At 38.6% G+C, this 27,801-nt stretch overlaps 1 protein-coding gene across 3 annotated transcripts in view; it reads left to right on the top strand.

Annotated features, from left to right (window-relative positions):
* pex5la (peroxisomal biogenesis factor 5-like a) overlaps positions 1-27,801 on the top strand; it is an 89,909-nt gene that overhangs the window by 37,202 nt on the left and 24,906 nt on the right. For 2 of the 3 annotated variants that reach the window (XM_030082701.1, XM_030082700.1), the window contains exons 2-4: positions 7,665-7,769; positions 17,682-17,793; positions 26,078-26,287. In XM_030082701.1, the coding sequence (XP_029938561.1) occupies positions 7,665-7,769; positions 17,682-17,793; positions 26,078-26,287 (427 nt within the window). The remainder of the gene's footprint in view (positions 1-7,664; positions 7,770-17,681; positions 17,794-26,077; positions 26,288-27,801) is intronic. The other variant, XM_030082702.1, reaches the window with a different exon arrangement.

Below are 27,801 nucleotides of genomic sequence, written 5' to 3'. Positions count from 1 at the left end.
CTGTGGCTACAGATGTAGCTTACCACCGTCAAGTATGAAGTGAATGAATAATGCCATTGTAAAGTGACCTTGAGTTCTCTGAAAGAAAGGTACTGTATGAAACCAACACATTGTTATCACAGGTGTGTTATTTATGGTTACAAACACGCGAGGGTTTGAATCGAGCAGAAGGCTTTTGCTTTGCTTTGTATTCAATTTGAAAGAGGGAAAGCGGTTTAGTTAATCCCCAGAATTACGCTACATTCGTGAGATTCTCCAATTGCTAATTTACTGTACAGTAGTGACAAAGGAGGGATTCAATGAATGTAATGAACACACCAGCGTTAAAATAGCAAAAGAAAAATATAAAGCTCTTCCTGTGAAGGAACAATTTTGATTCTGTTGTTGTCAAAGCAAATAAATGAAAAAAAATAAAAAAAAAACATTTGCACTTGTTTTTCTCACTGTGATAAATATTCCCACACAGCATTAGATAACAGAAGCATGCAGGAAACAACTGAAAAACAGACAACTTTTCTGCAGCTTCTGACGCCTGTGATCAGTTCAGTGGCCTCACAGCACTGCAGTACATGAGGAAATTCACTAACCACAGAATAGAAAAAAAAATAAATGAATAAAGACAAGAAGAACCCACCCTGGCATGTTTCATTGTTATAAATAGGTGCAAATTTGAATAATTGCAATTAAATAACATCATTTTACCACAGGAACACAAACTGAATAGTGCAGTGAATCTGAATAAGTCTTCAAATTCTGTTATTGTTTAAGAGTTGGATCCTGTCTGGAGACGAAACAAGTTTATTTGACTGGGAATTACATCATGTCACATTTTTCAAGTCTTTACAAATAGTTCAGGTATCATAAGTGGTTTCATAATGTATTTTCAGTTAACAACCCGTGGAGGAGATGGCAGTTATTTTTATTGGAACATGAATGTCTCAGAGCTCCTGGCAGTAATTTTAGGGAAAACGTCACCATCAACAAAATAAATCACTTGTATTTGATGTGACGCTGCTGCAAACACTCGCACGGTGCTGTACAGACCAATTGTTTTCATAATGATATATGAGATGCTGTAATCAAAGTAATATTTCAAGCCCATCAGTTCACCATTTTCAGTTACATATGGATGCTTGCTGCCGAAGCTCGCTTTCCAATATGAGGCATTATCTTCATAAATCGTCAGCCCAAAATATTACCATAAAAGAAAACCTCATGAGCAACTAAAATGATGGTGGTAAAAACTGATAATCCACCTTAAAATTTACAGATATTAGTCTACCGTCTGCAGAGAAATACAGCTATTGGAAGTCAGTTGTTGACTGTAAGGAATTCAGAATAACACACTGAGCACCTTGGCACATGGAAGCAAAATCTGTGAACACATTGAAGACTTTCTTATAATTGTCTGAGTTAACTCCCTGTACTGTAAACTTTACAATTTGAGGTGAAAGCATCTGCCATACACAGAAGTGGTAGTTTTGGTTGAGGTTGCTGTAAATCTCCATGGACTGTGGACTTGACTTCCCTGTGGGGACAGAAATCGAATTAAATCAAAACATTTTTATACAACATGGAAACGTGTTAGTTGTGCATGCTCGTTGCACTGCAGTTGTTTTAGCATTCTAGCAACATGGCGCCATAATCATTTTGAAGTGGTAATCAGCTAACTAATACAAAAGGCACATAAGAGACAGAAAGATAGATTGGAAGCATAATATGACATAATATATATAATAATAATGGACGCACTTGAAAATGTAATATGTTAGGTGCTTTTTTTAAGTGGTTTCATATGATGTCCTCTGAACCCCTCGAATGAAATTCAGGATTGAAATCCTCTGCTTGTAATACTGTTTGTGTGAGTTATAATAATAATAATAATAATAATAATAATAATAATAATAATAATAATAATAATAATAATATTAATGATGATGATGATAACTGATAACTCCCTTTCCACCATTGAGAGGGAACATTTCAAGACAGAAATTTTTCAAGCTCTGAATAAGCTGATTATACCTTAAAGCTTGTGTCTGGAGTTTCCGTTAGTTTCCAATGTATGTATAATTTTTTAACAGAGCTTAAATGTGTCAGTCTGGTTCGATACTATAATATAATATTAGCATAAAGCAATAAAAATTTATTTATGAGCCCTGCCTTCATCTCATAGACCCCCATGTTATCCGAAAAAGCGCCGGTCAGCGTCAGCCAATAGATTTCGAGCTTCCGCCTTGTCGTGCTGTCAGTCAAAGTGTGCACGCAGCCAGAGAGCACGGCCGCTCGCCCAGGAAGAGGAGAGTTAGCTACGCTGCAGCCGGCCCGCTTACCTCGGATATATCCACTGTCTGCTGAACATCCACCGTAAACAGCTAAACGTGTCGGATGCTGTAGGACTCAGAGGCTCTCATTTTCACCCGACAGATAATTCGCGTACACAATTAAAGGGGCGTGGCTTGGTCGCTCATGAAAGCAGAGGGAGGGCAGAACCTAGAGACGTTGGATTAAAAAAAACCTCTCTCTTTCAAAACTCCGGACACGAGCTTTAAGAGTTACATGTACAAATATTGGACCTCATTTATTCACTACTTATCATTTTTGTTGAAATTATAATTTGGTGCAGAACTCATTATTGTCTGCCAACATTGTTATACGCTCACTGCTGTCAGTAGTGTGAGAAAGAAGTTTGAAGTATGTGCTTTTTCTTGCTTGTGATCAATTTTTCATTTGCAGAGAGGGTCTCCGCCATTGTTTGAGATTTCTCTCTGAAGCTGAGAGCAAAACATGTGAGAGTTGTGAGGTTAGAGGTCTGCCAGTATCACAGGGACATGCATCAAAAACCTCCCTGCATCATCACAAACAGGTGATACTGCAGCATGTGGTCAACATAGAGAGCTTCTTCTTATCAACACATCTGAACTCTCCATACTTTCAACAGACAATATAAAATATTGTTAAAAAGTGTTACAAATCCAACTGTAACAGATATTTTCACACTGCCTTATTGGCAGCTGCAGGTCGGTCATCAGCTTTCAAATTTGACTCAGAAATGAAATGGGCCACACAGTGGTGCAGTGGTTAGCGCTCGTGCCTCACAGCAAGAAGGTCCTGGGTTCAAATACCGGCCGGGGCTCAGACCTTTCTGTGTGGAGTTTGCATGTTCCCTTCGGGTACTCTGGCTTCCTCCCATGGTCCAAAAACATGCATGTCAGGTTAATTGGTCACCCTAAATTCCCCCTAGGTATGAATGTGTGAGTGAATGGTTGTATGTCTGTATATATATATATGTCAGCCCTGCAACAGACTGGCGACTTGTCCAGGGTGTACCCCGCCTTTGCCCACAGTAGCTGGGATCGGCTCCAGCCACCTGCGACCCCGAAAGGGAAGAAGCGGTAGATAATGAATGAATGAAATGGGATCTGCCCTCCATCGCTTCACACTGCAAATACTGTAAATGTGATTGGTGCCTTGCAATTGTGCTGCAATTGAACCAAGAGCCAAAATGTGGGAGATGGTAGCAGGAGACATGAAATAGGTCGAATCTGGTTATCAATGACTGTAATGTGGACTAGATTGTCTAGACAGCTTTTTTTAAACAAATAACTAAGACTCTATCGCCTTGTGGGAATGCAATCATGACCAGTTTATCAATGTTCACTTCCTTTAAACCAGCTGTTTTTGCAGTATCAGATCAGAGTGGATATAAGTTGTGTCAGTGTGTGTTTGGGGTAAATACAGACACATCAGTTTTCTGTGTTGGTCACATGGGTTGCTGCTGATGTCCTTGTTCAAAGTTCACCTGGAAAATGCTGTTTGGACTTGGTATGTTTGAACTCACTGTCACTCAATGGATGTTGCCAGCCTAATGGGTTTGCATGATAATAATTCACTCCGTAAAACAGTTGCACCATACATTTACAGTTTATTCCAAGAGAGGGAGAGAGAGAGAGAGAGAGAGGGAGAGAGAGAAAAGCCAATTTAACAAACGCTTACACCAAACTTCAGAGCAGGTCTGCCAAGACAGCAATGCCAGTGCAAACTGAGAGCATTGCTGATGGATGATCCCCCATGCTGTTGGCTCCTGTAATACCTACACAGAAGGAGGATTCATCGTTTGCTATTCAGACCAAACAACAAAAAGCAAGTGTTTAGGCTTGTTTAGAGCTTTCCTGAATCATCTTCGACTGTGTGAATGCTGCTTTGCCCCTGGAAGCATCTTAGCGAGGGATGTTGTTCATTTATGCTGAGTGTGTCAATGCTAAAGATGCAGGAGCAGGTGGCGTTTGGGACTATATTAAAAGCATTAGGCTTTCAAGAGATGGCTCCCTCAGGGCTAGGAACATGCATACTGTGACGCGATCAGTTGAGGGAATCAGTGGAATAAAAGCCAAATTCATTTTTCTGGCAAATGGAAATGTGAAAAGCCTTAATAGGATTCTGCTAAAAGCCTCCTCGTGTGCTTAATGCTCTGTCTTCAGAGGCAGCTGCAGTGGTTCCACAAAATGTTGAACTAAGTTTTATCTCAATCTAGTCTGCACATCAAATTGTAGGAGAAAAAGCTGAAAAGCTCAAGATGACAATTCTATTCTCTTGTGAAATGGTAAAGCTGTGATTTTTGGTCCCAAATGAAGTATATCTGAATATTAAAATGTTTCTTTAACATGCTGAAATACAATAAAGCGTATTTTTTCCCTCTGGCATTAGAATTAAAGAGCTTGATTGTTATTGAAGGTTAAATGATGAAATTATGTGTCACTCTACATGCTGCATTTTGACAAAACTTTACTAAGATCCTACTTATAATGTAATGAATTCTACAAAAAAGCTTAGGAGATTATTCACAAGTCAAAACTTTAGGAAAAACACAGAAAACTTCTTATAAATTCCACAAACTAAAGTGATGGAGGGTCACAGCAAATGTTTCTACTCACAATAGCCTCTCTGCTAAAGGCTGAGCTGGTTCACGCCACCTTTTCATAAACTGAAAAAGTTAAAAATGCACTAAATAGACAGTTGATCTTCAATGCTCCCTGTTAGACCAACTTTGACCATGTCTTTCGACATTTTCATTGCACCTGTTTTGATACGCTGTTTAATGTTTTGCTTCAATTGTTCCAGAGACATTATTTACTAAAACAACAACAGAAAGGAAGGACTTCAGCATCTGAAATTGATCTTTTGTAGATTAGTCATTTGGTGTGACAAAAAATGTTCATGAGTCTGGGGGCCTTTCTGTGTGGCGTTTCAGTATTCTTTTTATGCACATGTGATTTTTTTTTTTTTTTTAAGTTTTCCTTTCTTTTCTTCAGTCCAGTCTGTTTTTCAGTTTTTCATTTTTTTAGTTAAAGCAGCAGCTGTATGAGATGGATTGGTGTTTGACAGCTGATTTGAATGGGTTTTTTTTGTTTTGTTTTTTTTTTTGTTACGTTTGTCATATGTAAGGTACATTAATTTGTGGTGCAAGCAGCAGAGCTGGGCTGTTCATGAATCATTTGAAAGGTTGCAACATTCAGTGTAACAGTTCTTCTGTTTAAATAGCACGAGCCTCTGTAGCATTTGGAAGAAAAGGCCGCAGCAGCCTGGCACCTCCTCCTCGTGGTGGCCGTCAGCTCGTTCACACACTGCTGCGGGACAGCTTCCCATTCATCAACCAACATTTGTGGCAAATCAGCTAATGCGGTTTTGTTTTGTTTACTCTGGCATGAGCAGCACGCCTCAGCTGTTCACAAGCGTTCAGTTGGGTTGAGATCAGGACTGCCGTCAGGTCAGGGATAGCAGAAGCTCAAAACAAATGACAGTAGCATTTAGGATACGATCCATATTCGACTCTATGAAGCTTTCCCTGTAAAGAAGTATTTCTAGTACGTTTAAGGCCCATATCATGATCACAGGTTTACAGATATGTTTACTAACATGATCCTCAAAAAGTAATTAATCTTGGGAGTTTGACATCAGGACGACATGTAAATGCGCTAACAATACAACATGAATAAATGACTAACAGCAGCAGTTTGCAGAAGAAAGCAGCAGCAGTTGTGTAAAATCTGTAACTTCAGACACAACTGTGATTTAGGTGATTTTACAAGATTTTGACTGATGTTGATTATTGATCATCAAGTGTTCTTATAGCTCAGGGTGAGAAACTAGAGGTAATGGGCAAAAAGCAATGTTATAATGTATTATATTACATTATTCAACCTCTTATAGCACCAGGTTTTCACTGTTATGCAGTGTTTTTCTGACTGGATATGCTGGACACTGCTTTGCTGTGAGGAACTTTGTTTTCAAACATGAAGTTGAGAAGAATTTTGTTTTGGAGTTAAGTGAAGCAGTATATTATGTTAAGAAATGTTCATCTGGACACATCTGACACACAAGTCTGATAACCTTGAACTATAGCCTCCTGGGATATGTGTTGTTTTGTGTGATTTCATTATATGAAGTGCCTTAACCGAGACTCCCAATTAGAAAAGAAAAAGGAGAAAACATGTTAGCAGAACTATTTTTATTCACCACATGAATAGGAGATTAGCACAGAGTGAGCATGAAATTGCCTCTTTTAATGAAGTCAGTTAATTCAGAACAATGTTGGATCAACTAAATTAGATTATTTCTCCCCTTTTCAGTCCTTCTGCTTTAGAAACATCACAGATCAGAACAGTAGGAAATGACAATTATGTCAGCAAATGATTCGTGGTGTTACTATTTACTAAAATTGAACAATTACAGCCAGCAATTTGGTTCTAATTTTGACTTGTCAAATGCTACTATTTTGTCAGTACACATCCAACAAAAATAGTTTAAATATGGTTTGTCCCACAAACCCAATGGGGGGAAACGGAAAAACGTTGACTAAATTTTACATATGAGACACAGTAAACTTAGGCTTTGTCATTTTGTCACAACTTGTTGCACCTGTAGATTGGTGAGGTCTGAGTTGAGTTTTTATTGTTGCCCAGAGTTGCAATAGTTCATAATCCAGTAAAATATTGAATTGTGTGATCATAAAGTGTACTTTAACTATAAAGTGCAACTTGTATGGATTGATGCTTCATTATGAGAAGCAGCCTTGTTTTATGACATGGATGAATTTGCAAAGTGTCAGTTTGGCTTTGAAGTAATTTCCAGCTTCACAGACTGATACATCACAATATTTCATTCAAAGTACTTAAAAGACATTAAACAGCCAATATACAGTTACTGCAGTGAGTCACAGGAGATGAATAACATCAGATCATATTTTAATTTTATAGGATGTAAAATTAGAGTGAGGCTGGTTTCATTTGTTAAATCATAGGTTTTTAGCTTTCAGATTACCACTCAGAGCTGCAGTTGTTTATATTACAGCCAAACAATTGCAGTTTATACAATAGAACTGACAGTAACTGTCATCACAACGTGAAAACATGCAGCTGTGAACAACCATGCTCATCTCTGTCTGCAGTCAACACCACATTGTGTAGTGATCCTCTCTTCATTGCCATAGTCTTGTGGAAATGTCTCCAGTCGATGTTGTTGTTCTTAGACAGCCCCACACACATTATGAGCATTTCCATCATCATAAGGTAAAGTCTGTTCTATTAGATGCCCCGGACGGGGGCAGAAAGCACTGAGTTGTCCAACTGTCCTGACACAAGTCATTGTTGATTTCACTGTTGTAGGGGAAAGACTCTAGGGCTGCAGATAAGACTGTTGCCATGGTCCTGAAGGAGATACCCAGTAAGGCGTCATCAGAAGGGAAGCCCCTCCTCACAGTGACTACCAAGGTGGGCAGATCCATTTCAGAAAATACCCCTCTCGCCCTCACCCATTGCCTTTAAGTGAAACGTCCTCATGTGGCAGTCGCACAAAACCATGAGCAAGCTTTCTGTGTCCTGCAGCTGATATCCACTGTCTGTTTACACATTACTTGAGTCCCAAAGTTATTGGGTCTAACAAAGAAGTAACACAAGTTGCAATTTAGCTGCTCTATGGGGTGTAAAACCCTTTTTTTCTACGTGACTACATGTAACACAAACAGCCAGTAATGATCATATCATCTACAGACGTACCTTCAAATTGCTGCAATTATCCTTGTGACTTTTTATCTTTTCCAATTAGCCCCTGCCAGACTCTAGACTCATAGTGCTCTCCTGCTTGAAACTGTATATTTAGCGCTGTATGGGGGGGATTAGTAAGAGGTTCACCACAAATTTTCCCTTGCCATTCCTAATCAGGTCAGCAAAAACCTCCACATGAACTTTTTAGACCTCATAAGCAGCTAATCCTCAGCACAAATGGTGGGAAAGCATTACCAAACTGCTACGCCACACAGCATGGCATTGAGCTACTGATTGAGTTCTCTGCGCTAAATACTGCAGTAAATTACTGTAGCCACTCCTGAGCCTTTTCACTTCTCTTTTGCTTTTCGAGTGTTATATCAAGACGGAGTCAGCGCAGCAGATGCCAAAATAAGTTTTTTTTTTACTCTGTGCTTGATTGCTTCTGTACAGTTGCCGTGCGCTGCTGCTGCTGCTGCTGCTGCTGGTGTGTGTGTGTGTGTGTGTGTGTGTGTGTGTGTGTGTGTGTGTGTGTGTGTGTGTGTGTGTGTGTGTGTGTGTGTGTGTGTGTGTGTGTATGATTGTGCATTTTCTTAAATGTCTGTCTGTGTTTTAAGAAGCTGCGGCATGCTTCATATTTCTTTTATTTTCTGATAGTCCGATAAGTTCCCATACAGCCAGGATAGTGCTGGGACTCAAGTGGAAGAGATGCGATAACTGCTCTGCATCTTTGCTGACAGCTTAGTTTACACTCATGGGACATGACTTACATTTTAAAGCACATATAGCTCAGTTTATTCTAACGCAATAACAAAAATCACCATAATTTCAACCACTGTTTAAAAAGGGCGGAGTAGGACATATTGTTGCTCCATCAAAACGTATTATAATGAGTGGCTCACGACCCGACTTGTTGCAGGTCACAATGATGAAACAGTCATGGCATCCCACTGCTCCTAATATTTATAGTTAAGGTTAACTGAACAGAAAGGGTGAAATACAGAAAGGAAATTTCCCCAAGGGGATAAATAAAGTATGCTTTCTTTTTTCTTGCTTGTCCTAATACGAGCTGTGAACCTGTAATCACATTAATGATGACATAATAATGCACATTTCCTCAAAATCCATCGTAAGAAAACATCAACCTTCAAATTCACTTTCGCGACAGCAACAAATAACATGTAACCAGAGTCACACATTGATTAATCCGATCTCGGGTGATTGAGGCTGGTCAGTGAAAATGGCAAACTATTGATAATGCTGAAATCTTATTAACCTCAAATGCATTTTTTTCTCCTGTGAAGGAAACTAGGGTAGCAAGAGAAATTAGAAACAAAAAGCATGCAAAGGGATAGCATGCAAACTCAACTCAGAAACTAAAAGAGCTTGAACTGACGATGTTACTTCTCCACAATAGTCGAAAAGACTTTATAACAAGCGTCTGGTGTGAGCACAGTCATTCTTGGCTCTTGGCCACAATGAAACACCACAGCAGCATGCTTCCTGATGAAAGGTGAAAAATCTCAAAATAAGTCTTTAAACAAACACACACACACGCACTCACACGCGCACACGCACAGACACTTTGATGTCTACTACTAGTTGATAAATCACCTCTCACACATTATTTTTATTTTTGTTTGTTTTTTGTGTTTATGTAACCTAAAATGCTTTTCTTGAGAAAATCAAGTTTAAATGAGGGTGCCAAGCCAAGTTAGTAATCTTGTTTTCACTTGACTGAACACAACTCATGACTGAAGAGCTCTCCAGAGGCTTTTGGCTGCAGTTCTGCAGATCGAGGGGCATTATGTCCCAGCATGCTGTCACTTAAAAACTCACAGAGGCCAAGTCCGGCTCCCCATGCCACACATGCCCTGTCAAGTTTCTGTGTAACACCAAATACCACATGCAATGTTGGGGTCACACAGTCAAGGGTTTTGGCCAAGGCTCTTGGAGAACATAAGGAAGTTTTGCACAAAGTCAAACACATTTAGAAATGAGTGCAATATGAAGCTTTTAGCGTGCACTGAAACAAGATGAAAATCCATAAACAAAATGTAACAGCTATCATTTTTCAAAGAAGCACTGAAGAGGTTCATATAAATGTCACATGGATAACTGTAAAACACATTTTTATTACTGAAAAAAGGCACAAATACAAACCTGAAGATATCATCGCTGCATGTTTGAAAGGTTGAAAGGTTAATTACGGCATGAACGTCCAGAGCATATCCGCACATAAATCACAACCTTGTATTCATTTCACATGATTTTATTGATATAAGCAGCAAATGTGTCTGTAGCATCAAGTGTAGCCTCACCATCATAATATTTAGTGCTGTTAGTGAAGTATTTGGTGTTAGCACCAATTTCTTCAGTTGGAGCACAAACAATGACCAATGAATAATCACAATGTATAACAATATAAAAGATGTCTTGTTCAATTCTATAGCCATATAAAAAAAATGTTTAACTATCCACAACACATCATAAAATATCCAATCAAGTGAGTTGTTTTAAAAAATAAGCCCAAGGGATGGACAAGGAGCCTTAAAACAACCCATTGAGTTTCAGAACAGCAGCAATCAGGTGCATAATGATAAAGAAAGGAAAGTTTTGCTGCCTAAATATTTGAATTACAAAAGTGAAACGTGATCTAATCCTTCACCGTAATAAACTGCAAAGCCTTGGCTGTAATTATTTTTCTACACAACCAAATTTCATGAAGCCTTCTGGTTCAATCCATCAGTGTGTTTTTTCAATCCACCTTCTTCCTAATGTTGTTTATTGAATCTCTCAGGCTCCCATCCCATCCACACCTATGCCTCTCTCCTTCAAGGCTCTGACAAGTTAAACTGGTGCACATTTCCCTTGACAGGAACATCTGAGAGATCTCCTGGAGTCAAGCCCAAGTGGCACAATTAACTCAAGTTTTCCATTACATAATTTTCTAGATTACTGCTTAAAGCGCTTGTAAACAAAATGCGAAAGTGCTTTTCATAAAAGAGAAGCAAAATGTTATAAGAGAAGGGGAGCAAAGGAAGAACAAAGGCGGCCAGGGAAAATAGTAACCTCGTTGTTGTGGGAGGAATGGGCAAACAACTCAGGAATCTACTCTCCTGGGTTGAGAGTGTAGCTATAATTAGTGTGTGCATGCTACCTGCTATGTTTCTGACGTGTCTTCCCAGATGAACACAACTGATCTTCTGTCCCCATTTTCTGGATGATTGGATGAGGAAATGAGGAGGTCTCATCATTTCAGAACCACAATTTAAAACAGGCCCCCAATGCAATCATAGCAAGTGCTTTGAAGAAACCATATCGATCTGCCACAACAAACTGAGCACTCATTAAATATTGTACTGGAATAGAAGTTTGTCAGCTGAAACATACTGGATCAGTCCTTATTCTCACAGTTTCCACGGCTTTAGTCACGGTTTTAGGACATATGGGATTGAAACTGATTGAAGTGTGAGCTCCTCATGAGGCTGAAATTACAAATTACAAATTACATGTTTTCCCTCACAGTTTATAGCCACACTCTATGAGGATGAACTTATGTGTGGGAACACTATCTTCATCAGTAGTAAAGGTACTGGGCATGATTCAGTTTTTCTCATAGTTAGACTTAATTATTTACCCTATTTTAATTATTTCTTGAACAAAAACATTTTATACAAAATACAGTGAGTTCCAAAGTTTTCCTTTGTCCTGGTAAATGATTAGAGGTTCATCAGACATGTCCACCTGTGAGGAGGACCCGGGTTCAGCCCAGGACCTACTGAGGAGAACATTCAGCTATTCTGGGAGTAGCTGCTGATCCCAGAAGAGCTCCCCTGGAGGATCCCAGAGAGGAACTGGAGGGACTTGTAGGGACAGCAATGTCTGGACTTGCTATACTGCCACTGTGTGAACAACAATATGATGTTTGAAACCTCTTGAAAAAGGAAACGATAAGCCTTAGCATCTATCCATTATCGTTGCATCTTTATCACTTAAATGTGCATACTTCTGCAGCTTCAGTATTGATAGCTGTGACCATCAGCAGCTTTAATATACGGCAAGAAAAGAGAAGACTTATTACTCTGAAGCAATATGTAAGAATCTAAGTATTAAGTAGTGTACATACTATATATATATATATATATATATATATATATATATATATATATATATATATATATATATATATATATATATATATATAAATACCTTAGAAAAAAATCAGTTAAAGGCTCGTAATTAGATACAAAAAATTTTGCTTGCCACCTCTATTGTGCAGTCTGAAGGGACGCCCTCACCGTTTCACTGAGACACCATCTGGTTCTGGTGAAGACGAAAATTATTTTATGCAGTTTTGGCTGAGAAAAAAAAATGAAAAGCCTATTTATTCTAATGGGGAATCAAATATGTTCGAATTAGATCACAGTTTCTGACAATATTGCCCCAATTTCATGAGTCAGTGCTGTTTTCTTGCTCACAAAAAGAAAGCCTTTCAGAGAATATGACTCAACGTTTCAGACTGTAATCCAATACTCTGCAAAAAATTTGCCCACAGATGTCAATGTGGTTATCATTCACTCCACATGCTGTAAGAATGTTCATTCATGAACACCATGCACTGTACAATATCCAGAGCATCTCTGCTCAAAGTCTTTAAGTCTCTTCTGAACTTTTAAAAATTCGAGAACATTTGAACAGCCCAGCTTGTGTTTCAGGGGTCATTTTGGTAAGAAAAATTTGGAAAATACTGCCGTTATTTGTATACTAAAACATGGCAAAGTATTAAAAAGTATGCCACTTTGTTCCCAATAATGCACAGCGTAAGTTTCATAATGAACCCTAAATGTACATTGCTTCATAGCAAAGGAGGATTTGTCTCAGAATCATAAAATCGCGTGTTTCATAGTATATTTATACACTGAAAGCAATCATCATGTTTTGCTGTAAGGGCATGACTTGTATCCACTTTCATGAAAAGCTGATGAATTATACATTGACAGCTCTGTGCATATACTTCCTGTGCCTGAGGCAGGACCTCGAGCCATAAACTGATTTTGCTCTTTTAATGTTAACAAAGTTCAACCTTCGATGCATTTAGGAAACAAAACTGAGATTGGTGTCAGTGCACATCTGTCATGATCCAACTAACCTAATCGAATACAAAATCATGCTTCTATTAGACAAACTGCTGGAGCAATGTTGGAAGTTGATGTACGGATATTGAAGTGAGTATTGATTGCTGTAGACACTCATGGAGCCTGAAGGCATCAATAAAACCTTTCCAACTTGCATCGATTCATGATTCCAAAACAGAGCAACAGGTGATTTTTTTTTTTTTCTGTAAATCCACTTATAATTTGATACCTGAAATATGTATTTTAGAGTTTTCTATATTGTTACACAGTTAAAATATACTTTTCAAATTGACCCATCAGTGGTCAGCCACTTCACGGTGCTGCGGGGAGCTAATGGGGCTCAATGGTCTTGCTCAGGGACCAACAATGTCTACCTGTCTGTTGTGGGGATCGAACCTGCAAACCCCGATCCTGGACTTCCCTCTGTAGTCAATCACTGAGCAAACTGCTATCATACTGAGGAAAATGTTTCCATTGTAATGAAAAAGAAAAATTAAGAAGTATTTATCCATCACATCTATATTTAGAGGTTCAGTATTGTGAGTAAAACTACTGATTTCCTTCATGAAAAATCCACTGCAAAGTGGTCAAAATGGTCCTATGGTTTCATGAAATTATGTAGCTAAAAATAAAAAGAAGTATGCTCCTCTTGCAGCTCTAACCATTGTAAATCAGTCAGTGGAGTTAGACAGAGTCGAAATTGCACTTTTGACAGCCACAGTTTCTAAACCACTGTATGAATTCAACCTTTACAGGACACATCTGCCCTGATGTAGCCACAGCCTCTGATTTGTCTTCGTAGTCCACTTTAGTGTAAAAGATGCACAAGCTGACAGCAGCTGAGGGTGAAATCAGGTTACTTCACACTGCAAGACTTACCATGAACCAGTTCTTTATTTTGACAGCAGAAAGTCTAACTACCCGGGATGGGTCAGCAACAAAACTCTCACTCAACAAAGTAACGACCCTCTCTGAACATTATTCATGCATGGTTTTAACCACCTCAGTTTGATGCAGAAACGCAGTCCAGACAATGTGCTGCAACAATTCAGTTTGTTCTGCATGAACGGAATTGGCATTACAGCTAGAATGGAAAAATGGTATTATCATTAGTTTTGTGTTTCAAGAAGTAAGCGTAAATGTGAAACTGTTATTGAGTATCAAGAAATGATCCAGTAAGCCAAAATCTATCAAATAAACTGTAACAAGTTAAGCAATGATAAACAAAAATGGTAATCAAGCAATGGTAAAAAAAAAAATATATATATATATATATATATATATATATATATATATATATATATATATATATATATATATATATATATATATATATATATATATATATATATATATACATATATTGAATTAATATTTTCAGAGTTAAGTATTTTATAGTTCTAAAAATACTCGAAACACCACAAGATTTTCATAACCAGGTTTATTCCATCCTCCAGCCATCTTGTCTACTTCGTCCAAATGGGTTTGCAGTGGGAGAATGTAAAGAAACAAAATCCCCCATCAGCTTCCTCCAGCTCCTCAACAGAGGCACCAAGATACCTCCTAGACCAAAAGTGAGACTCAAATTTCTTTCCAGTGGATCCTTGTTCGACCTCAGAGCTTCCTGACAGCCGGATGTGTCTGGTAAACCTCTAATTGGAGGAGGCCAGGGGGCGTCGTGATCAATGGCCGAACCACCTGAACGGGCTCCTGTCAATGAGGAGCAGCAGCAGCAGAATCTGTCCTTCAGTGGTCGAGCTTCTCACTCATCCAGATTAAATAAAAATCATTGTCAGGAAATTTGCAATTATTGCTGGTGGCATTTTCATGTCTATCACAAGCTGTACAGTCACTGAAGCTTATTATTTTTCTCTGTAGTTGACTTTCCCTCTGGGTATTGTCATGCAGGCTAAAGTCAAGATGTCAACTATTCAACAAGCTAGTTTAGAAGTCTTAGCTGTAGAAATTACATATTTCTACAAAAGCAGGAATGTCACAAAGATAATTACAAAGTTAAGTACAATACCTGAAAGATCTTCAAACTACAGTAAAGTATTTGTATTTCATGACGTCTTACTTATGCTGTAAAAACGTTTTTTTCAACATTAACAGTAAGAGATTGCTATATTATATAAGCTGTCATTATTTTATATTGCAATTGTATACAGTAATGTGAAAACAATCATGTTGCAGAACTAATGTTCTTTTAAAGTACTCCATCAATACAAACCACCTTCACTATTTACAGTCATTCACTTTCTTACCGTGTACTGAGTATTTGGCTGGCAGGTATATAAGTCCTAGAACAAATTTGTTTTTAGTCAGATTTGTCAAAATTGAGTATATCTGTGAACTTTAACTGAGAAATGCAATCAACCAGGTAATTTCAGGTGGAATAATAAGCCCCACACGTTTTGGTATGTTTCGAGTCATTCAACAACAAACACCAGAAAGAGTAGTTTCATGCAAAGTGCACTTCATAGTCTGTATTATGCAACATATGTTATGTACATCATCATTATATAAAATATAACCATAAAATTGTAGACATTTATTGCCATTAAATAGTGACTGGATAAATATTTAAGTTTAAATTAGTTTATTATAAAATAGCAGAGTATGAGGGAAGCCAGTCATAGAGTAAATACCCATAAATCATGAGACAACTACAAAGGCAGTTTTCCAGGAAAACATATATTACACGCATGTAATGCTGAGAGCATTTACTGCTCAGATGAGACATGCTGTGAAAACCCAATTCTGCACTTTTCAACAAACATATGGCAGATTGTGTGCAGTCCATTTCATGCCTGGTAATTAATCTTTTAGCACCCTCATTAAGATTCTGCATGCAAGTGTGGCCTAGAGAGCAACAATAGCAAATGTCATGTTTCCTGGCTACCAGCCGTGTGTACATGCTACACCAGCTGAAAACACTGGTGCTGGCCCCCTCTTTTTTAAAGGACAAAACTGGTTTCCACCTCCAAATTATGAAGCATTGGAAAGCAAATTGTGACCAGCTGCACCTGGAGCATAGTGAGAGGCTTTAGAGTTCCAATAATGAACTGGATGTTAATCATTCACAGCTGCAATGGCAGGCATACAAATTGGCGCATCACAGACAACGCATTATTAGCATTTCCATGATTTTCATAGGGGTGAGAAAAGCAGTAGTGGTCAGGTAATTATTGTTTGGGATACATCCACTAACTGCCAGGACATCTCAACTCTCAAATCTCCAAATAATTAAATGCACTGCATTCACTTTCCTTCAGCAAAACATTATGTGATCAACAGATTTTGTCTGCTTGTCAACAAACTGTTAGGATTTTGTAGTGAGGATAGTTTTATGTCGAATACTCACTTATTGTTAGTTGTGTTAACAAGAATTAGCTCAGGCACAGTTCTTATAGCACTGACGCGACAGAGCACAATCGTCTTTTTGTAGAGAGGTACCACTATAATACAGACAAAGCAAAATATATGAGTATGATTCATCTAAAGCTGTGATCTCAAACAGTGGTATACGTACCACTTGGGAAATAAATGCAGATTTTTTAATGTATAAAATTATCAAAAAAAACAACAACACAAAACTTGGAATTAAGTGATATAAAAGATATGTTAAATACCTATAGAAAAGAAGTCTACAGATAATATGGTAAGCTCCCTCTGCTGTATGTTGAGGTCAGTCATAATGGCCGAGAGCTTAATATTGTTACACACTGTGAAGAGTGTGACACTTTTAGAATGTTTGGTAGTTTTAAAATGTGTGACAGCTGCAGAAGTTTTCAGAATTTTTGCAAAACTGAGAATTAAAAGAAAATCAAACATAGGAACCTCATATTCAAAATAAGTAAGCTATAAGTCCACTGCAGATGGGGAAATCCTCCGCTACTGTATGTTCAGGGGTCTGTTTCACAAAGCAGGCGTAGTGAAAACTCTGATCTGTTAACCCTGGAATGAGGGAAACTGTTTTCCATTTCACAAAAGGAGAAAACTGAAACCAGAGAAATAGGGCTGACTCTAGGCTGCTTCACAGAGAGGTAACTTAACCTCTTGGTCAGTGACCGGAGCAAGTTTTTTCCCCTCAAAACCTAAAGTTTCAGTCTGACTCCGCCCACTTTCAGCCACACCCAACATTTGATTTCCTCATTCATTCAGTCAGCTAGCAAGGTTACCGTAGCATAGGCATGTCATCTCCTATTCAAAAAAATAATTAATTAAAAAAAAAAATCAGTCAGTAGGCCCATATTAGAAGTCCACTATGCTCAGTAAATTGCAACATTCTCCACTAACATGGCGTTAGTGCCCTTTTGATAATGACCCGTGGATGAAGGTGCAGTATTCCTGCGCAGAGAATGAAATATTTGTTGGACTGCGCACAGATGTTCTAACATTTCCAGAAAATTATCTTATCCACTTATGCAGGGGATTTGATGGGCATTTCACAGAGATGTGTGAAGTGAGAGCCTGAACCGTGTCACATTTGTCCTTCCAGCTGGTGAGCGAGCAACAAGAGAGCCGTCCGCTTCTGAGCCCTTCCATCGACGATTTCCTGTGCGAGACCAAGTGTGATGGAGTTTCCCGCCCAGTGACTTCCAACACGGCTGGTATAGCATCTTATTGCAATCTATGTACTATGTTACTATTACTGTTGACAACCCCTCTCATTGCAACCAGTCAGATTTTTCTGCTCTTCTTCATGTTACAAGTAAAAACACTTTCAAAGCGTATTATTCATATGTAGTATTTCAAGAAATTTGAAATTTTCGATCGCTCGGATCTCATTTCTGTATTTCAAAATCAAAGAAGCCCTCTGACTTAATGCAAACAATAGTTTTTTTTAATTTGCAACAACTTTATCAACACGGCTGATAATCTTTTTGTTTGTTTGTTTATTCTCTTTATTTTTACCTTCACATATTATAATTTCTGCTACATTCACGGAAATAAATCACCCAACACACATTTAACATGACCTTGTTGCTGTGGTGGTTTTTTGAGAATAAAGGCTTTTATAGCTGTGGATAAATAAAATGCTCTGAGTCAGCTGAAGATGACAAATTCCATTTAGCTTTCCACATGGATGGATGGGACCTTGGTCAGTGAGCTGCACCATTTATTCAATGATATCTTGCAGGACCAGATTGCACAGCTGACATGTGTCATCTCCAAACTGGTCACTGACTGTGCTGATTCACTCAAGCAAAGTATGGAGTAATATTGTGGGAATCTCTGAAACTTCTGTTTCCTCAAAACCTCCTGCTGCTCCTGCTGTCAGTGGCTCAGGCCTTATGTGACTGGTCACGATTCACAAAATTTGTAGTACTAAAACAATATTTTAATTTCAGTGGATTTGAAAATATTAGACATAGCATAAGGAGAAAACTTCAGGTCAGACTTTAAATAGACAAACTGACCACAATCAAGTCACTGATCAATATGTGTGGTTTTACGCTATGCCTGTGTTTTTGTGCCTGTCCTAGTTCTCTAATGTCCTCCCACTCTTTACAACTTGCTTACAATGCTTATGAAGATAAGATGATTCAGGCAGGAAAGAAAATCAATAGTACATAACAATTTCCATCTCCAGATTCCTTTAAACAGTATTTTCAGTTGTGCTTATTTTATTGATCCTTGTTACTGAGGATTTTACCTACATGAGCGCCAATACATTTTCTTGATGTCGCGCTGGTATTTAATTTTCCACTCAAGTAAAAAAAGAAAAAAAAGGAGAGGACAAGTTTGAAAAGTCTGTCATTGAGAAGAATCACTGTAACAACAATTAGTCCAGTGCTTTTCATTTGGGTGAGAACATAAATCCTTTGACAGGTATCCATGTAGGCTCAAGCTAATGTATTCAACAACAGTCCCTCATCACCACCTGTTCTCGGCATAAAATTCCCTCAATGTTCTCACACTCAAATTGTTATTCTTCCTTTTTTCTCTTACATGCTGGTTAAAAAGACACAAAGGCAGTAAGAACACCATGTCTCACTTCTGAGCTCCTCACGGCTTCTTCTGTGTTCTGTGATCAGATGTCTGTAGTTCTTCAGCCATTAATGTTTTTGGATGCAAATTAATAAACTTTTACATCATGAAAAAAGTTTGATTTAGAGACCTTCACAGGAGAAAGTGTAGAATCAACATTTAGTGCTGTCTTCATATTTAGTCATCAACTCGTCACCCAGAGCACAGATATTGAGACACTCTGTTTCACTCTTCCTTTCAGTTCATGATAATTTTGTAAACCCTGATATTTGTCACAGTCACTGTTCAGAGGCTGAATATGGAAAACACACATACAGTTTCTTTAGTGGCCAGAAATATGCAGTTAACCTAATATAACGTAAGGATTAATTTAGCGCATGTATTGTTGTCATTTGCTGTGCTGTTACCCCTCAAAATGTCCCTTACAGAAAACTTTTTAGCTTATTGTTTTTGAATACATTTTTACAGACACCTGTTTTTGGTTAGGTTGGCTGTCTTTTTTTGATAAAAAAGGCTCAGATCACGTGGATGAAGTACACCTTGGCGTTACACACGTAGTTTGGAAATTGCATTTCAGATGTTGTTATGCTTCACTGCCTTCATACTCTCATGTTCCTCAGATTGTTGTGATTGTTGCTGTATAGATGATCAACAGTTCTACCAAATGTTTTTACAGGTTCATTGTCCTGGTGGCCTGGCAAGGTAGGCTGTAGGCTTGACCGCTTTGTCAAACATATCAGCTTTCAGTGATAAAAAGCACGTGCATAGTTGTCTTTTATTGAATAATACAGCTGGTTTGTTTTGGGATGACAATGGGGTATTTTCACAGCTTCACTACTTCCTGAAAATAGCTGTGCACATTCATTTCCTGTCTTACATTATTGGCCAAACTGATTAATCCAGGTGTGTCTGGTTTAGACTGCTGCAACAAGACACACCTGGATTAATCATTTTGGCCAATAATGCAAGACAGGAAATGAATGTGCACAGTTAATTTCAGGAAGTAGTGGAGCTGTGAAAATGGCCCATTCCTTATACATTTAAAAGAACTGGAAAAGCTTGTTAGCAGTTGACTCAAGGCTTTCTTGAGTGCTTCTACTTCTCATTCCGCTGCTCCATCGGACACAAGATAGTAAGGTGGTTTGAGAAAATGGCAAATTCTGTTGTCTTTGAGAAACAGCTCTGTTGATATAAAAGGAGATTCTTGTTTTTCCTTTTACTCAAGTTCAGCACGTCTCATGAGTTGTGTTGGCAGAATTGCTTTACACTAATTTCCCTCTTGGGGAAGAATTAAGTTTTCTTGAATCTTGACTCTTTAATCAAACGACATTGACTCCTTCTGCCGTTCACACACATGACACTACAGACATAAGTCTGCTGTGCTGTTGTTACATATTGGAGCAGTGCATCAAGTCAGCAACCGCCAGATAGACTGTCAGCATAGTCACCATGGACCATTTCCAACAGTTTTGTAACCGATGACCAAGGACCAAGTGGTGCTGCAGCAGTGTGTTCAGTATAGTCTCATGTAAGGCACGTAGTTCTCTATGTTTTGATCAAGACCAGGCCACCACAGAAAACCTTGGCTCCAGTCGTTGCTATCCCTGTATGTCTGCTATGCACGTCTGATAGCAGAATCAGTCTAAACTTTGGTGGTATTATTATTATCGCCCTTCAGAAGACGCATCCCTGGTCTGTAGACAGATAGCTAGCTCCTAATGTGAATGGATTATTAGAAGATTGGCTTCACGTTGCTCTGCACCCCAGCTTTTTCTCAATCTCTCCACATCCATCCTCAAACAAATATGCCTCTCATTTACTGCAAGTGGTTCCATTCTCAGAAGAAACAGGTTCTTTCCCTAGTTGAACATTTTCCTCTGCAGCCTTTTTCACGTTCTCTTTTTTTAAACTATCCAGTTCCACTTCTCTTCTCTACAGCTGACTAGTAATATGATCTTGTCCAGCAGGTATAGCATCCCCTGTAGATAAAGATAGGGGAATCACAGCTGATTGGTCTCTGTTTTTCTGTTCTTCTGTGTGAAGGGAAACAGGAAACAGAGGTACATATGAATACCTACCAACTTGCATTTTCACTGGTTTTCCGGACAGTTCTGTTGAGAAAAGTCACAATTTTCTTCCTGTTTGTAGTATACGTTGTTTAAAACAAGAAACAAGCAAAAAAAAAGGTGAATGTGCTTTTGGTTTCTCAGCATTTTCTCTTTATTGTTTGGTACATCACAGGCTTTTTAGAGAGCATTTGTCATCTTTTTCTGTGGGGTTGGCTGGGGTGGGGGGTGGGGGTGTTGCCAGCACCATTTTGTTGGAATCAGAAGTACTCTGCAGTTAGAATAGACTTTGGCTTGAAATACATTTGGAAGATGTTACTCAAAAGATTATCACCAGTTTCTGTGACTTTTTAGTGTGAAATTAAATGTTTCAGTCATTGATATTTCAATGGACGTCACACTCAAAAATACATCCGTTTTCTTCTTTTTTTTTTTTTCTTTTTTTTTTTTTCGCTTTCCATTGTTGTTATTTACTGACAGCAATCTATTGTCAAAACGTGGAACTGTTCTGGTATAGGCTATTTCTGCAATAGCTTTGTTAATGCAGTCTCCTCATCCAGTTAATTTATCATTTACTTTCTTTTCTAGTTAGACTCCTTTTTTTCAAGATAGCAAATGCTGTTACCCCACCCTGTGTGCTCGTGTGTACTTGTGTGTGTGTGTGTGTGTGTGTGTGTGTGTGTGTGCGTGTGTGTGTGTGTGTGTGTGTGTGTGTGTGAGTGTCTTGTACATTTGTACATTCTTATCTTTATTTACTCATCATCTTCATTTTTTTTGGTCATCACTTCGCCTCTTGTGCAGCAGCATCGTCTTTATGAGGAGAACGTTTCTTGTGTATCTTATCTTTTCCCAGTTCTGTCATTTGAGGAAGCCCTGGGGTGGCAAAGCATTTCTGACATCAAGGCCTTTTCATAACAGCTCGTGCTGCTTTTCAATGCAAAAACTACTTGAGGCAGCTGAAATCATGAGTGCATCTCCCTTGATTTGTAATTGTACTTGTCATCTAAAGAGCAAAAAGGCATGAAAGACAAGCATATGCTCTAATTACTCAGAGATTTCAGTCAACAAATGCTCTCGGTTGGTTGTCATGAAACAGCAGCATGCCAATTATGGAGTTGTCTGCCTGTACTTTTGAGCTCACTTTGCACAAATGACACAGTCAGGGTCCTTGGAGATGAGCAATAAAGTGTTACATTTTAGTAAAATAACCAATGAATAAAAGTGCTGTTTCATTCAAGTACTATATTTGTCATCTTGTGTGGACGTGACATTTTTTTCCTTGCCACTGCCATGTAACTGTGTTTGGCTTACAAAGCTTCTGGCTAGAATAAAGTACTCAAATGATAAATAATGCAAAAAGCAGCATTTATCCAGCAGCTAGAAGTGCTTCATATAAAAGATGTGCATAATGTGACATTAAAAAATCCATGCGCACACAGTGAGAAATTACAAAGAGTTCATGATCCAGCCAGCGGTATTATTGTTACTATATTTGACTGCTAAACACTACACCACTGACTCTACATTGGACACACTGAACTAGTTCTACCTATTTTGTTCCTCCTTCTGTCGTAAAAAAATCTCTTGAGCACATTAATCAGCAGTCTCTCCTGCTTTAAAAAAAAACAAGTAATATCTGTCCAGGAGCCTATTTTGATTTGATTTTGATTTGATTTCCTAAATAGAAGGTCCATTTTCTTTTCCACAGTCACAGTTGTTCATGTGGAACTGTTTGGTTTTTATCTATAAGAAATGACTGTGTTGTAGTTGGCACTATATAAATAAAGCTAAATTGAACTGAATGACGAGTTCTGTTATCCATACTACAATGTCATGATGATATAAATGAAAGTGTATAATGTGAAATAATGATAATATTTGTATTAAATGCTTAGTAATTAAATTGAATATGAAGCACTTCACTGTGTTTTGTTAAAAAAAAAACAATGTTGCTTTAAAACCGATACATTGTTGCCAACTGCTCAGTCAGGAACATTCTAAATAACGTCATCATACAGAAAGAAGGAACTGTATTGATACAAAGTGTGTCACGTGACATGACAGAGATACAGCCACAGAGAGGTCTGATCATTCAAAGGCGCGTTTTAAATTGAAGTACAGACATCTGTTGACATACATCCATTGTGTGTTATTATTATTAAACAAATGTAGAAATGCTCTCTACAGTTACAAATCAAATTTGATTGGTTTGATATCTCCATTTAAGGTCAGCAGCTCCTCCACTGTAAGCAGTGTTGGTGGAGACCTGCTTTCTCCTGGCCTGACCAGCCAGGTCCTGGTCTATATCCGTTACATGCTGCTTGGATGCCGAAGGGACTGGACCCGGAGCATTAGCAAATAATTTATCGTCCCGTAAGGCGGCGGACCAATTACAGCACGGCCTCTCTCATGCGTCACACTGAGCAGAGGGAACTCCCCAGTTCATAACATTCAACATGGCAGACTACGGCGATCGTGTTTTTGCGTCTGCTCTTTCTACAGTTTTGAACAATTTAAGTTTAATTAAGTTAATTTACTTTAAATCCCCAAATGCTGCGTGCAGCGCCCCGCCCCGTGACTACAGCGCCTCTGGTTTGTTGACATACCCGGGTCCATCGCATGTTATTGCACGTCATGCACGGGGGCGCGCACTAGCCCCCGCTCAGCCAATTAGCTGCCTTCATACACAAATAAAAAAATTGTGAGAAACTGAGAATAGGCGCTGTGACCCCAGACCAAACCGCGTCTTTGTACAGTATTGGAGAAGCGCGTTTTGGTCATGGCTGGTCAGGCTAGCTTTCTCCTTCTGAGGCGCTGGACAGTTTGTCAACATTTCTTTGAGGCTGACCGGTAGTCCTCCTCCATAGCCTCCCCGAACTCCTCCCAGACACGAGTTTTTGCCTCCACAACCGCTTGGGCTGCAGTTCGCTTGGCCTGCCGGTACCTGTCAGCTGCTTTTGGAGTCTCTCAAGGCAACAAGACTTAATAGGACTCTTTCTTCAGCTTGATTCAGCTTGACGGAAGACCTTACTTCCGGTACCACCGGGTTCGGGGGTTGACACCATGGCAGGCACCGGAGACCTTACGACCACAGCTCCGAGCAGCTGCTTCGACAATGGAGGAGGAGAACATGGTCCACTCGGACTCATGTCCTACCCTCCCTCAGGACACGAGAGAGGCTCTCCCGGAGGTGGGAGTTGAAAAACCTGCTGATAGAGGGTTCCACCAGACATTCCCAACAGACCCTCACAACATGTTTAGGTCTGCCAAGTCTGTCCAGTTTCCTTCTCCGCCAGCAAATCTAACTCACCATCAGGTGGTGATCGGTCGACCTTTTCTTTAACATCATGAGCTCGTGTGCAGCAGTTTAGCATTAGCCACAGAAAATGGAAATGGTGCCCTTTCAAAATAACAGGTCGTTAAAAAAATAATCAGAACGTGCTATACTGGAAACATTCACAGAAATTGCTGATGCGTTATTTTTACCAGCACTACATAATTTATATTAATACAGCGTTTCCTGTAATTTGTTCTGTCAAGTCTCCATTCATTTCGTTAATCATATATTTAGTTTTACAATAAATAATTGAACATGCATCTTAAAATTCCATTAAGAGGGGATCCAAATTCTTTGACATATTAAAAGACTTTGCTTGCATATTAGTTACTTTTAAAATATTTTAACTCAGTTACTTTTCTGAAGCGGTAACTAGTAACTATAATTACTCTTTCAAAGTAACTTGTTCAACACTGCCAGTGCCAGCATATTCCCATTGCTTCGGTCAGAAAACCGTCTGTCCAGAGATAGTTACTGCTTGTGTTGCATCATAAAAATGTACAAAATGCAAAAATAACTTCTGTCAAATTTTGTGCAAAGCATTTGGTGAACTGTTATGGGTGTCCATGTTGGCAGACAAGACTGTTTTCTCCACTCTGTAAAACCTTCTGTCACGATATGGTGGCAGTCCGATTGACGTTGCATGTGTGAAGATGTCCAGTCTGTCGTGTGAATGAGTCAGTTCCAAAATGTGAAGTGAGTTTGTGAATTTGCCGACACATGGTTGAAGATATCTCAAATAATAACAAATGCTCGGGGTCTTCATTTGCTCTGCCAGAAGGTTCAAATTTACGGCAACAACATTCAGAAATCATGAGTTAAGAACACTGCATCACTCTGCAACAATAAATACAGAACTTGAGATAATAGTTCAATTACATGTATAAGTACTACAACTACTACTAATGCTAGGATATATATAAATATAATGATAATTTCCATTACTAATATCAGTGTTGATACAAATGATGATAGCGGGATAGGGCTCTGTTCTGGGTTGGACCCCCCCCGACCGAGCAGGAGAGCTTCTTATCTTCAGCTCACACTGCAGTTGCCTGAAGTATATTTAGATTTTTTAAAAAGAGCAGCAACGACTCTACTCGATGTCCACCCTCAGGGCAGCGCTGCAGCCTGAGTACTTGTCACAGCTGGTCTCATCTGAAAATGAATTGATCATTCAAGTGTTGTGCATTGCACTCAGTTTAATTCAAATCTGTCTGAACGTCAGTTGAACATACAATATGTTTACAATAAATGTCAATTTACTAAAATATCTATATGAATTAAGTGTTCATTAAACATAAAAAATGAAAATATTTCTTTTTCACCTTGAAGTGAGCAAAGGTTTTCAGTAACGCTGTCTCATTTACATCTTTGTTTGCAAGTCTGGAGGCTTCTGTTTACCCAAATTGTGTTATCAATTCTTTATAGAAACACAGTCAATTTGTCAATCAAAAGCATTTTTGAAAGTAGGAACTCATTGTCACCCTCTCCTCACAGTTTTGTCTTCATCCCTGGACCTGCTTGATCTAAGTGAACCTGGAGAGAGGAGGAACAACAAGGAGAGGAAGAGCACCCTGTCATCCCGCAGTGACGCCCAGAAGAATAACTCACACAGGAAAAAGACTGATGAGACCGAGCTGATCCAAGTGGAGGTCGAACACACAGGATCAATCATGCGAACCCCTGAGAGGGCATCATTAGACTCAGGTACAGACAGACCACTGAGCTAGATGTTTCCAAAGATTACCTGCTAAGTGTTTGAGCTCACAGAGTACTGACTGTTATTTTATACTTGTCATGTGAAAAGTACCAGACACACCTGCTACGTTTATAAAAATTCCAAAAGGACACAAATCACTGATATTGTGTATTATGCAAATTTGGAGAGAACCGAAAAACAAAGGTCAACAGTGGTCCATTATAAAATGCCACCGCTACCATGATGTTTACAGTTCACTTGAGTGACACCCAGTGAGCCGTATACAAATGTAGAAATCTAAAAAAGTCATAAAATTGTTCATTTTGGTGTCAACAAAAGCAGAGTTTTGTTAGCTTTGATTAATTGCGACTGAATACTGATGTGTTTGGTAATAGTGCTTGTACAAATCAAAACACGTATTTACCAAAAAAATCATCCTTTAAAACCGTTTATTCCTCAATCTCTATGCAGAACAGCAGATGCAGGCATCAAATGTTACTGAATTGATTGAAACATTTGGAAGCTATCCAACATTTCAACACGAATAGATTTCATAGGGCAGATCTTTTTAGTGTCACTGGCTCACTCGACATGATGGCGACCCCGATCTCGCTGGACGGTGACAACTCACCACTAGTCGGAAGCACCAAAAACTTCTTCTGGGATCACTTTAATCTAGCATGTTGGATCTTTTGCATGAATGTTGCCCGAATGTCAATGACCTGGTGAATTGCAGGGGGCAGTTTGTTTCTGGTTCACATCACTTCACACTGAACTTTCTTACAAGACTTGGCAAAGTAAGTTTTAAAAATGCTGGTACTTGCAACTGTTTTTTAACAGACACTAATGTTGAGCACGATTCAGAATTCTTGACCATATATGTGGAGTCTTTCTCCAATGTAGCAGTCATTTTTGGAGCGTAAAGAAAAGTAGAAGTGGATGAAGACCAGACTGCTAAGCTGACTGCTCTTTTGCCCAATCTAATGTATATAAACTAAAATTTGAATGGTTCATGATATCTGTGTGAACTATGAAAAAAAAAACATGAAATATAAATCTCTACCAGAATTAAAAGATAATTCAAAAACATAACCCAGTAAGTGAGCAGCTCTATAAAACTGAAATATTATGCTTATGCTATTATGCAATATTATCATATTGTAACTTAAAGCTGCTCCTATTATACCATCGAAATTTTAAACTTACATTTTACATAATCTTTTTAAGTGATTATCTCTTTGCACTACACTTCATTGAATTTAACATTAAAATGAACATTTCCTTTTCGTATTTTCTTGTAAGTGATTGATATTGTGTAATTTATTGTAATAATGTAACAACAACCCACCAAATCCATGTTGGCTTTGGTGACAGCTTCTGTCTTCTGTAGTCTTGTTTATAAAAATGAGGAAAGGGCAGTAACAATACATTCTGGCCATTTTTTCCCTGTGAGTCTAAATGACTAACATCAAGAATGTGCAGCCATACAAAGTCTGCAGCCCTCTCAGCCCACTTAAATACC

This window comes from Salarias fasciatus, chromosome 23, assembly GCF_902148845.1.
Source record: "Salarias fasciatus chromosome 23, fSalaFa1.1, whole genome shotgun sequence".
Classification (NCBI taxonomy): domain Eukaryota; kingdom Metazoa; phylum Chordata; class Actinopteri; order Blenniiformes; family Blenniidae; genus Salarias; species Salarias fasciatus.
The sequence above is the reverse complement of the archived record's forward strand: the minus strand, read 5'-3'. Positions and strand labels throughout refer to the sequence as shown.